This window comes from Notothenia rossii (genome assembly GCF_949606895.1).
Source record: "Notothenia rossii genome assembly, chromosome: 5".
NCBI lineage: Eukaryota > Metazoa > Chordata > Actinopteri > Perciformes > Nototheniidae > Notothenia > Notothenia rossii.
Genome location: NC_136903.1, coordinates 32,703,063 through 32,716,349, shown reverse-complemented (window position 1 = coordinate 32,716,349; position 13,287 = coordinate 32,703,063). Strand labels below are relative to the sequence as shown.

Below are 13,287 nucleotides of genomic sequence, written 5' to 3'. Positions count from 1 at the left end.
ATACGGTCTGCTTATACATATTTCTATGTCCACTGTGTTGACTTGTCTTCAAATACATGTTTAAAAAAAGTCTCAAAAAACGATTGAATGGAAAATGGGAATAGGAAGTCAAAACAGTTCTGACTCAGTCAGTAGCCTAATGCCGATGCTGCCTCAATTGATTGAGTATGTATAGGTTTTTATTGTACCTTGAATTATTAAATCCAACAAATAGCCTACGTATATTTTGATAAGTAAATTAGCAATGCAAATAAATAGGCAATATGTGACCTTCTCGAGGAGTGCATACGAGTGTTAGCATTATCATCTGTGTTTTTAGGCAGGTATTGTAAATAAAGTTGTTCACACATTTAGCTGCTGCTGTCACTTCCGGCCTGTGAGCCGGTGTGCGAACATGGTCAAATATATCATTTAAATGACCAACAGCGAAAAGAAACTTGGCAAATAAAACACTTAGTAACCTGACAACAATGATCGTTACCGTACATTTGAAGAGCACTGCATTCATGAAAACTGCCCTTTTCCCACTTTTTTTATTTTTATAAACAATTTTAAATCAGTTAAAACATATTTTTTTAAAGATGTAGATATTCGAATTTTTCCTAACATGTTTGTCAATTTTTTAACCACCTAATTAGTTTTTCTGAACAACACTCTTCTGCTAAAGCTGTGCCTCAAAGGCAGTTTACTCTTGGCTTCTCCTGATGATAAGGCCCGAGGGCGCTCTTTGAAAAAAACTCGTCTGGCCTTCCCCTTGTTTGCTAGTTTGGCTAACTATTAAAGGTAATGTAGCAACATTAACAATTCAACATTTACCAGAATATTCCGTTAAAACCATTACACATATAAACCCCTAAAGACATGAAGATATTTTTTAACAAAAATATCCTAAAATGAATTTACTTATCGTTTGGTTTATGTTAGCAACTAGCAGGCTAAGGATAGCTAATATGTTGTTGTATTTAGCTAGCACTGAGTTAGCTTTTGGTTTGGTCTAATGTTTAAGTCTGGTGGTAATTAAAATAGAAAACAGCAATATTATTTATTTTACTTAAATGTCAGCATAATTTGGTTGATTTAAGTAAACATGGATAGCCTAACAATATCCTACATTTATTTGGACTTCAATATATTCTAACTAAAATAGGGGTTAGTAAACAGTTTACAGGTATTTTTCCTTCAAAACACGGTAATATACCCAGTGCTGTAATGTAACTGAGAACATTTACTCAAAAACTGTACTTAAATAAAACATTAAGGTGCTAATAATTGTTTACTTTTAGTTCAGTACATTTTTCATGCTGAACTTTCATTTGTAACTGAGTATTTTTACACTGTAGTATTGCTACCTTTGCTTAAGTAAATAATCTGAGTACTTCTTCCACCTCTGAATATACCTAATTTTAATGGAAAAGTAAGCATTTATTATAAGCTTGCTCATTTGCCTGTATTTGCAATATATTCAGCGAATGGAGTGTTTACTTTATAAAAAAATTGTCAATAGCCTTCTGTGGTTAAGACTCCAGTGGGCCTTCTTCTTACTAGACATTTTAACTGTCTTAGTGGGAAAGCACAGGTGTATTAACCTAATAACATAAAGATGTAATTGTTCCATAAGTAAGCCTTGACTATGGTACACTGAGCTACTGTAGCATGCACAAAAGGACCCTAAAACTATAGCAGCTAAATGAAATTCAGCCATCATTTGTTTTGTGTGTCACTGGGGCTTTCTCTACTGTGACATGATAAAATATCTCCCACCTCCCGTTTTATTGCACTTTTACACCAGTATTGAAGTACTTTAGCTATTGTATTGCTGTTATTTGTAATGTGAATGCTTGTATTACACTCTCAGGGCTTTTGTTTCTTCTCTTTAGGGCATTACAGAACAGTAACTAACAGTAACTCAACCCAAAGGTAATACAGACATTATGTTGCTTGATAGAAATATTCCCATTTAATAGCTTGCAGTTGTTTTAATTTGTCTTTTCGTGGCTTAGATATGGTGGTTAATACCTGCTCAACTGAATCACAGCAGAAGCAAATAAAGACAATGTGGTCTACTCCCTCCCTCCCAGTCATACACATACACATTCACAGTGTGCACATAAGACACACATTTGCTTTGACACACTAACACACATTTCATGTCCCCTCCCTCCTCAGCCTGGGGTCACTCTGTCATTTTATGATAGTAGCCAATTCAAGCAGGGATCATTTAATTCTCCAATGTGATTGATACCAGCTCAGGTTAAATGGGAGGAAAAAGGTCCGTTCTATTAAGAGATCAGTGGCTAGTGTAGACCTCCCACTTAAATAGTCACATTTCCTCTAAGCGTGTATGCAGTGTGTGTGTCACTCAGTTTCTTGGTAATGTTGAGGTGACACAGACAGTTGCAGAAGACCATCTACAGGTCAAATTAAATCACCTAGATAATTTAAAAAGCATTGACAGTGCAATTTGTCCATTCAGTGTTATTGCTCTGACCCCTATTAGTGTCAATGGGCTGGTTCATTTGAACCTCGATGGCTTATCAAGGTGTTATCTTCTCACTGCAATGGAAGTGGTGTAAAACAAAGGAAGAAAAAACCCTTATGGTCATTCCAAAGCCATTAGGTTAGATTGTAGTGATTGAGAAACATTACAAGGGTTTAATGTTCTTGCCTATTATTTATAATAAAAATAATTTAGCAGTAAAAATTGCATATGAGGTGCTAATTAGAAAGCGTGTGAGGGGAAAAGCAGAGTGTCACCGCTTATTAAACAGCCAATTCTATTAACCTTTTTCAACAAAATAGTATTTTTTCTTGATTAACAGGCAGCAAAGAACGACTGGGACCTTGGGCTGCCTTTTAACAACTCTATGGATCTCAGTACTGACTCTGGGACACTCCCCCCCCACACCACTGTAAGTTTCTACTACTGAGTAGAGGACAAAACAAAGAACATCCATCAGCTGATTTGTTTATTTATTTAAATATTACATTTAAACTTAAAAACATTTGATATAAACAATTTGGGGGTTTTGTCTAGGTTTATTTCTAAAAAACAGAACATGGAATATTTACTGTATAATGATTTGGTCTTTTTTCTTTTTTTAAAACACACTTTTTTTTTGTATTGTATGCAGGAAGAAATTACTTTTGAAAATGTTTGTCTTACAGCCTCGGCATGTAGTCTGGTTTTGTATTCTAATATTGTCAAACTAAGTGCTAATTAAGTATTTGAATTGCTAAATTAAAAGCATACATTTTCTTTTGTGTAGGTAAGAGGACTGATGTCGGGGCAGGAACTATCCCTGTCTAATTCTCGCTGTCAGACAGAAAGTGGAAGCACCATCTCACTACATTTGTTGGAGTTTAAAACCCATCTACTTGAAGCTGTGGAGGAGCTGCATATTCGGAGGGTAAAGTAGCAATTAATCAGTCAGTGTGTGTCTTTTTAGATGTATGCAGTATTGTATCTCCAACAGTACTTTTCAAGTACTTTTATTTTGAAGACACAATAAAAAAATGTCTTGGTCTTTCAATGTCAATAGAGCAGTGATTCTCCACCCTTGTCGCTTCTATCCTTTGAATTAGAGTTGTGCATGTGTGTGGCCCGTTTTCAATTGTTTTGACCAGTCCAACAAAAACAGATGTTCCTCCTTCTTTTATTTGTATTTTGAAAAACCTAAATGTACCCGTAAAAAATTGTTTAGCGATACTTGTCAATCAAATTAACATTTACTTTTAATAGAAATTGAATGAGCTTTGAATTGTTTGAGAAGCTATTTTTTAAAAGCTTTATATATATTTTTTAAATATCAACAATCAACCTCAACAAAACGGACACACAGACAAATAGCAGTAACATGCAGCAGTGGCTAATGAGGTATCTACTTTTCTACACTTGCTTAAGTTTTCTGCTGACCATCAGGTCCGAAGTTTCAAAGTTACAGACCAGAGTTGTGAGAAAACCCTTTTGGAAAACTCAACAAAAAAAAATCCAACCTATGCTTTTATATTACCATCAACAAGAAATTCAAGCCTGGAAACCTATTTAAATACATTTTGGCTTTAAGCGCGACTCAGCAAATGTCCTAGGAATAAGTGTTACAGTTTCCTGGAGGAAGCCATCTGCCCCTAATTGGCCAGCTAGATCTGACGCACTGTGTGTTGAGATAGGGGTCAAATAAGCCATTTGACTCCTGACCAATAAGTAGCGAGAACATTTGTTTGTAAAAATAACTAAAATAAATAATAATGCTTCCTGACCTCCAGCAAGTGCTTTCAGCCTAACAACACAGTGTGAGTGTGCTTAAAGGTGAAGCCAGCCAAATGGGATGTTAGTCGTTTGTTCCCATTTAGTTTTTATTGTTATAGTCATGTCAACTGGGACACGAGCGTAACATGTTATATCAGTGTTCCTCCTCGGGCAATGCTGCTACCAAGTACTTTTTATCTGTAGCGTTCATGGGGTGGAGAGGTTGAGAAGGATGCGATGTTGGTGCCGGACATTCCTGAGCAGGTCAAATTCCAATGGGTTTGTTTTCTTTTTTGAATACAAGACAACCCACTGCTTTTGTTTCTAAGAATGTGTTTACTGGTAGACTTAACCCCAAATGGCAAAGCACTTGGATGTTGCCTATACATATGAATTTTATAGAATACATTCTAATTATTCAAAGTGAGATATGAATTAAGACATATTTCTAACAGAGGGAATTTAATCAAATCGGAACATTTTATGACACTGAAAAAAAGCTTTGAAAGGTTTAAAACAAGAGATTTAACATTTGAAACTAATAAAGATTTTTTGTGTATTCATCTTATTTACACAAGACAGAAATTGTGACAGATGACAATAACATGCATAATGGAAGGAATTTATCAATAATTTCTGTTAAAAGAGGCCCCATTATGCTCCTTCCTGTGTTCTAAAGGTTTGTGTGCATGTAAACGGTCTGAAAAGGCTAGTTTCTCCCTCCAGAGCCAAGTTCCCTTCTGAGGAAGTTTCTCTCCCACACTCCCCTCCCTGCCTGAAACGCCTGCATTGGACTCCTTTGATTTCTTCCGTAACATAGTGACATCACTTTTAACACCCACGCTTCTACTGGCTAGCGCTCCAACACATTGTACGTGATAGTCTAAGGGGTGGGACAGTAATTGACCAATCACAACAGCCGACCAGCTAACCAATCAGAGCAGACTGGGCTCTGGTTTCAGACAGAGGGTGAAAAGAGATGCTGCAGCACAGACAGGATGAGAAAAACAAAGAGCTTCTTGAACATTGAAGCGTGGAGACATGTCGCAGCAAAATATGAACCTGAGCATTTGCTTAATAGGGCCCCTATCTGCTCTTTTATATTGAAACTGAAACAAAAAAGCATTGACAGTTTTAAAATTGGGATTTAGCTCTAACCCTAATGAAAAACTTAAGGATAACTTTGTATAAGTTATCCAACTAGAGTAACTAGACTATTAAATAAACCATTTCTATGGCCAGATACTTGCTTTTTTCTTTTTTAATGCCTAGTAAAAAGCATCCATTCAGAACAGCAGTAAACCAGTAAAGGGATAAAATCTATGGCAAATATATGATGTTAACAATCATGCATTTTCAAATAATTAGTTAAATCAAATATTATAAGTAACTTTTTAGCTAAATATAAATCATAAGTGCTCTTAGTTGATCTGCAGTTGCCTATTTAGATTGAGCTCTGCTTAATAACGCTTTCTCGTGTTTTTTTCAACACGTATAGACACAGTGAGGATTCCTCAATGGAAAAATAACAGCTTTAATTCCTGTGCACTCCTTTTTTTTTAAAAGTGCTGGTAGCATAGTTTAATTGGAACTTATAAAATAAACTCAGCGAAGTAACCAGCTCCCACATGCACATAAAACAGTCCTGTGGATATAGAGAGCAATTGACTTTTACCTGCCTTCTCCCAGAGAAGAGGGAGGATAGGGATGGCTTTCCACAAATATCGCCTCCCCTCTAATGTTCCTTTTTCACCATGTGCTTCAATAAAAGATACGGAGGAATGATTCAGGGGAACTTAATGCAGTTTGCAGTTCTGGCTCAACTCCAGAGTTATCCGATTTCAGTCTGTACCATGCCTGCTTAGAAGGTATTTTTTACCATCTACATTTTAAATGACAAATCTTATATTTGTTCAACAGTGGGTACAATTTATAATCTCACAACAAAGGGGATTGTGCAGATCAAAAGGCAAATTGCATAAGTAGACTATCATATTAAATAAAGAGGTAAACACATCAAATAAGTACACATCGATGGAAACAAAACTAAGTAACAGCATTTTATAAAGTAAGAAAATATATAAGAGTAATCGGGTAACAGGAAGTGAAAACATTATTTGTGTGTAAAGTCATATTATACAGAGTGTTGAAGTTGGCAGCGATTAATAAAATGACTAAATGGTATACGTAAGTATACACAGTATACAAATACATTTAACGTCTTATTTCCTTTGGCAGGTGTCTCCAGGTTGTCTGTGTGACTGGTTGTGAATGAATCCTTTATAAAAATGATTATGCGTGATTGCTCCTAGGATTATTAAGCTGTTATGTGACTAGAGCTTTCAAAAATAAACACGTTAGCGGTTGCAATTCATCTGGTACCCCTAATGTGTTAAAAAAAATGAATACAAATTAATCACATGACTAAGTGTAACCCCAACTTCGTCCCATAATTCCTGCGCACATTTTTGCCATGAATCACAAGACGGTAAGCAGCCATCACTACCTTGATGTAATGGCATACCAAATCTATGACAACTGCACTGGTGCGCTTTACGTGTGGTGAAGACGGAGCAAAGGCATTTTGACGAACCATGCTCCACAGAAGTGGAAGAGACACGGTCACCGCTATACAGTAGGAACAGACGTCATTCTCAAGCTGCATTTGTTACACGATTTCTTAATTGCTCACCTAGAGGTTGGGCGCAGAGCTTTGCAGTAAAAACATCTAGGTAGTTTTGTTTCTGTGGTTGCATTCCCTGCTAGCTTGCATCGCTTCATACAGCTCTTATCTGATTAGTTGCGCAACAAAATGTCAGCGGCTTTCAACATTGAGAGCAGCACTTGACGACAGTTTTAATACTACTGGCATCGGGCGGAATCGATTTGTCAATAGACAAAAACAACTAACCTGAGATGTATTAATAATGGAAAAACCCTTGTTTCTCTTACCAGTTTGGCATGCATTTCTCTTTTACAACACCATATGTGTTTTCGATTTATTTCCCCCTAAATACTAGTAAATAATAGTATTGTGAAACTTTAGATTAATCACATGATTACATTTTCTTAGTAATGATGCCTTCCCATTGTTCAGGATGCAGAGACTCGCTTCGAGGATCAGATCAGCAAACTGGTGCTGGAGAAGCAAGAGCTGGAGTGGGAGAAGGTAAAGCTGGTTTTACAACTCTAATATCTGCAATTCAAAACTTACATAGGTGGACATTCACAAAAGATCCGGCTCCTATCGTACAATTTATCCAGAATTTAAACTTTGTTCATCATCAATTACTTTGATTGGTTTTGTCTTTTCCTGTATGACAGGAATCCCTACAACATCAGATTGAAACAGTGGCCAACGAACACACTGAGTCATTCCTCAATGTGAAGAAAAAGGTATGATTCCACTATTTGTTTACAGCTTTTATATCTACAAAGATTGTTAACAGTACTTCCTGAACAATTCCTTCTTTTATGTCCTCAAGCTTCAGGCCAAAATCAGAAACACAGTGGAGGAGAAGGTATGAAGATCTTATTCCCAAAACGTCAATGAGATATTCAGAGCGTTTGATTTAGTTCATGTTTTCAGTGGAGTAGTAAATCCACTCATCTCAGCTGCACATCTCTTCTTGGCCCGTGGGGTAGATTCTCTAGTGCTGTGCTTGGGTATTTATTGTTTTTTGACACTGACGATAATAATATAACATTTCAGGGAAAATACCAGGTCAGTGCTGAGATAAAAGACAAGGAGATTAACAACCTGAAGGACGAGCTGAAGACGCTACAGGTAATGGGATGTGAAACATACACTGCCTCTTGTCTCAGGCCCAAATCCCTACTCACTTCCACTCTGCTTGCGTGTTCTCATGGAGAGTCCAGCACATTAGGGGCCGCTCAAAACCTGGTAGTGTGGATTAGAGTTTATTAACTTTCACCCGGAGTCTGCATCAGTCCTGATTAACCAGCTGTCCATGGAACTAATGTGTATATAGTTCTGTGCAAACATATAGCAAACTGCGAAATACATTTTATTTTTTCTTCGAGTTGTGAACAACTTCAAGGTTACATTGTATTTATTTGTTTTTGTACTTAGATCATACCAGTGTCTAGTTAAACAATTGTTAATTTGACTGAACATTTTTTATATTTTTATCGAAAGATGTTGCAAAAACCAAGCAGCTCATGGACATTAAGATTAAAGAGATGCTGACTCTAAACTATTGTTATGGAAAGTTAAGACAGGTCCTGTTGAAAGGGTCCTCCGTCTCAAATCTTGCCGCTCTATTTACACCCTCCACCTTTTAAGAAGGAGCCTCATTCAGCTGAGAGTGAGACTACAGACGGAGCGTGTTGGGGCTAGTTTGGAATTGGGCCTCTGTCTTATCTATGCTCATTTTCTATTTCTTATGACCCCAGGTTAGAACCCTGCCTGTGTTCCCTTCTAATGTCACCCCCTCTTTTTTCCCAATAAGGCCAATCTGGCCCAAAGAATAATAAGTAACTAAAAAGAAAACTGCCAAATGTTTTCTGGTTCCAGCATCTCTAATGTAAAGATGTAATGATTTTCAGTTTTGCATTAATGCCTTGGTTGGTTGGAGACTGGTAATTGTTCAATTATCAACAGACATAATAGTTAATTAAATAACAACAATTATTTAAAGGGGACCCATCATGCAAAATGCACTTTGTGATGTCTTTTATACATAAATATGTGTCCCCGTTGCGTCAGGGAACTCATGCAGCGTCAGAAAATAAAACCCTCTCTTTTCCTCCGTACCCAAATCTTTTAAAAAAACGGCTGTACAACGAGCGGATACAGATTCCATCCGAACTGACGTCAATTCGCAGCAGACCCACAGAAAGTTGCTAAAGTTGCTAAGTGTTTTGGACATCTTTGTTTACATTAGCAAGCCTCGGTAACACTCAGAGCTAACCTGTCCTAGAGAGCACATGTGTTTTTAAAAAGCAGGAAATAAAAAAAAAAGAACTCACCTTGTGATAAACCTGCAAGAGAAAAAGCATTTCAGCATACTATTTCAGAAATAATCCTTGACCTGGTTTAAACAGGATGGCGTTTTATCACAACCGAATTTAACTTTATCTCCAGTAGAATTCTGATCAGGCATTAGCTCCGCCTCCTCTTATTTATTTATTTCAAGCTAAGGACCCCAAATCTGCATTTCTCTAACAGGGCTTCAAAAGAGGGGTTTGAGCAGCATGAGGCATGGCTACAATGGGTGATCTGTTTGGTATTTTGAAAAAAAAACTTCCCACATGTTTTATATAGGTATGGCCCTACAATATATGTTTCAAATATAGCATGATAGGTCCACTTTAAATATAGGAATCAATAGTTAAAAGCTTACAATATCCGTATATAAATAATAAATACTCCCCACACAGTATATACATACTATAGAGCATGTTGACAAAGCAATCTCACTTTAAAGGTGAGGTAGGTAATTTCGGAGAAACCAGCTCGAGTGCGCTAGAATTTGAAAATACACAACCGGAACAAATCTGCCACTTCCTTACAGAGCCCCTCCTCCAACACACACGAACGAGCACATGACCAATGACGGCACGAGATAAGTTTGTGCAAAGGTGGAAGGCTGACAGGCCATCCAATCATTTTAGCCGGGCCGGCTCAGATGATTGGTCGTGCTTTTTACAGTACTACGGCTTCCACAGATGACATTTTTTGATGGATTTTTTTGTCAAAGTACTTAAGATATTCATTGCTATCGGGATGGTAAGAGCATTCCATGGAATACAACAAAAAGTGTATCTCGAGCCGGTTTCTCAAACTTACCTACCCCACCTTTAAAGAGCAACTTCCAGGTTAAAGACACCTGTGAATAAATGTGTAGGAAAATGATGAATACACTAGATTTTCTAAAAAATATACAGAAATATACACTACAGCGACATCTGGCGTCGTTTTTGTAAGAAATGTTCACTTCCGCATAAAAAAGCCTCGGCACGTGACCTGTGTTAGCTAACGTCACATCACAACATTGTGAAGTTAGCTATCATATATCAGGCTATAACTAAAGTAGCATTGATAATATAGTAACGTTACTGGCAGGACTGTTGATACTGATCCATAACAGAAACTAATGCGCAAGTATCAGCCGTATCTCGCGTTACCTAATGAAACTCCACACTACGTCTTACTGTGCTGTGTACCGGAGGGGAGCCGCGAGATACGGCTGATACTTGACGATCTGGCGGAGAAAGGTTGTGGAGCCTCCGTTGATATGCCGTTGTAAATGGCTTGATGGAAAGCAGGTGTGTAGTCGGGGAGGGTGCACAGCTGATTGCAGCAGGTGAGTGGAGGTTGAGCCGGGAGCCAGGAGTGAGAGCCACCACGCACAAACAAATAACACAGACAGGGGGAAACAAACAAACACAAAGGAGACGGCTGGAGCAGTACAGCCACCACAGCGTTACCAAATGCAACTCCACACTACGTCTTACGGTGCCGTGTACCGTAGGGGAGAGAGAGAGAGAGAGCAGCGAAGGGGGGGGGGGAGAGAGATGTAATCCGGTTTCCTGATAAAGCTGTGGAGAGTATGTGCTGCAGGGAGGTGGATGCACAACGCACCCAATGAACGAACGCTAGCACCGGTCCTTTTCCTGTGAGGGAAACTGTGGACTGCAACCTGCACAAACACAATACTGCACCATGATTACAAATGGTGAAATACAATGTAAAACTACCGAAAAATACGAGCTCACTAAAACACAACCGCTCAACTCAACGCAACTACTAACTATACCCGCGGTCAGAGAGCGGAGATGTTTACCCTTTGTGATGTAATATGACGCGTTTGACGTATGACCTTAAAAAAAAGCAGTTTTTAAGAGCAGAGCTCAAAATTGCTCCTTTCCTTCTGAATTCCTGCCCTTATGTCTCGTTAAACATATCAAATCCTACATTCACTTTTTTAATTGTAATTTTCAAGCAAGTTTAAAGCTCACATGTCATGCTTTTCCAGTTATTAACCGTCCCCTTGTGTGTTATGAAGGTTTTTCTGCATTTAAACGGTGCGCAGAGTCAAAACCCTCAAAGTACACCCTGTAGCGAGTACAACTCTAAAACTGAAAATACCTCCCCAAAACGCCTCGTTGGTGTAACGTCATCATGACGTCATCATCCATTTGATTCTTCCGGGTACGTGCTTACGAAAGCACGTACCCGGAACTAAATGGGCCACTCCGTGGAGCCGTTACGTTACGTCCGCGGAGCCGTTACGTTAAGCCCCCGCTGATTGGTCCAAATTGACCAATCCACGTCACACACACACTCAGTGTATGCAGCCCTGCTGATTTCTTCTCCCTGGCTGCAGGCTGATAACAGACAGTTGGGATCGCGCGAAATTCTCTCTGCAGACCCATTCTCACAGCGTTTATCAACCTATAAACCTTTTTCTTACTCAATATCAAGCCACACTTATTGTTTTTATTTCGGCTGTGACTTTGTGTGTGTTCAGGTTGAGTTTGGCTGTGTATCGCTAAACAAGGAAATCACGGAGGGGGGGGGAGGAGCTGCAGCGAGCCGTTTAGTGGAGAAAGTGAATACTGCTGAATACACATACTTTACAGAGATGCTGTATGCGAAACCAATGTGAGTTTGGAAAATTGCACAGTATTTTTCTATTTTAGTATAGCTCAACAATGGAATTATGATCAGTGGAAATGGCCATGACATGGGACCTTTAAGCATAAATGTAGAAAAAAAAACAACCTGCAAGATGCTCTTTAAGGTTTTATTTGTTGTTCTTTACCCTAAAATCTGAAAATAACTGATTTAAATGTAAACTGTTCAAAGACATAAGTACATAAAGAAAGCCTAAACCGAGTTAATGGGTTTTAGAGCACGCCTCACTCAGTCTAGCTCCCAGAGGGTTGGTCTTCAGGCCTGACACCCAGAGGTGATCTACAGCCCCCCCCTCGCTCCGCTGCACTTTAACAGCCCGGCCGCCTCACAGAGACAATAGACTATTTTTGATATTCTATCTGGGAGACACTGAGAGTGGTGTTGGGATAAAGCGGGGACCGGTGTTCATTCCTGTGACACGGTCTGGTGGACTCCTTTAATTTAACACACATCAGCGGCGGTCGGGATTGAAGTGATTTAATTGCCATACCTTGATGATTGCTAAATTACAATTGTGAGCTCCATTTGAATATCATGGTTCAATTAATCCTTAATTAAATCTAAATAATTCATCATAACAGTGTAAATTAATCTCAATAAATCAGATGGCTTGTGAACATCCATAGTATGTACTGTAGTTATGGGTCACATATATCTTTATTGTATTTAGTTTTATCTTTTTATTGCACATTCATACTTTACACTATGTTTCTATGCATAAATGTTTTTCATATTTTATATTATTCAAAAATTGACTAACGGTCACAAAACCCAATTTTCCCCTAGATTCTTGAAATAAAACTGAAATATTTTTCATAGTTCAGCTTTTATTAATAATTAAGAGTACACATTGAAGGTTACCATTTGGTCATTTACTGGGATTTTTCTTCTCGAACTAACCCCTTGTAAACCATTTGCAAAACCGAAATTGCCCCCCTACATCACTGGCTGCATATGCATATTATGAAGGAATTTTTTTCAATTCATTTTTTTTTTTTAATGAATAAAATAATCTTCATTTTAATTTACTCCTTCCCATGAATCCACTTCAAAGGTGAGAACATGAACCCCACTGATGCTGGTTTATATAATCTTGGTTGTTTAAATGCTCCCGAACATCTGATAACAGCACCTTATTTAAAGGTTACAATTTCCTTTGAGACAATATTTTCTAGTCCTGTTGAATCGCCGTGTAGCTCTGTGTTAGTCTGCAGCCCATGTCCCTTTCGTGGCGAACGCAGATTCAACCTGCGGTCCCTTTTTAGTATCATCTCCTCTATCTCCCCAATAAGGCTATTGGGGAGATAGTTCTCCCCAAGTGAATTCTTAACTTTTTGTCTTAGTTACATAACTGCCAAATATTCTCTGATTCCAGATT

At 38.2% G+C, this 13,287-nt stretch overlaps 1 protein-coding gene across 7 annotated transcripts in view; it reads left to right on the top strand.

The window, feature by feature from the left end:
* Positions 1 to 13,287, top strand: part of ccdc73 (coiled-coil domain containing 73) — a 40,387-nt gene that overhangs the window by 73 nt on the left and 27,027 nt on the right. For 2 of the 7 annotated variants that reach the window (XM_079681811.1, XM_079681806.1), the window contains exons 1-8: positions 432 to 783; positions 1,878 to 1,917; positions 2,820 to 2,909; positions 3,267 to 3,407; positions 7,344 to 7,415; positions 7,571 to 7,642; positions 7,732 to 7,767; positions 7,959 to 8,033. In XM_079681811.1, the coding sequence (XP_079537937.1) occupies positions 2,865 to 2,909; positions 3,267 to 3,407; positions 7,344 to 7,415; positions 7,571 to 7,642; positions 7,732 to 7,767; positions 7,959 to 8,033 (441 nt within the window). In that variant the 5' untranslated portion in view covers positions 432 to 783; positions 1,878 to 1,917; positions 2,820 to 2,864. Of the gene's footprint in view, positions 1 to 63; positions 166 to 431; positions 784 to 1,877; positions 1,918 to 2,819; positions 2,910 to 3,266; positions 3,408 to 7,343; positions 7,416 to 7,570; positions 7,643 to 7,731; positions 7,768 to 7,958; positions 8,034 to 13,287 lie in introns of those variants that run through there. The other 5 variants (XM_079681807.1, XM_079681808.1, XM_079681809.1 and 2 more) reach the window with 5 other exon arrangements.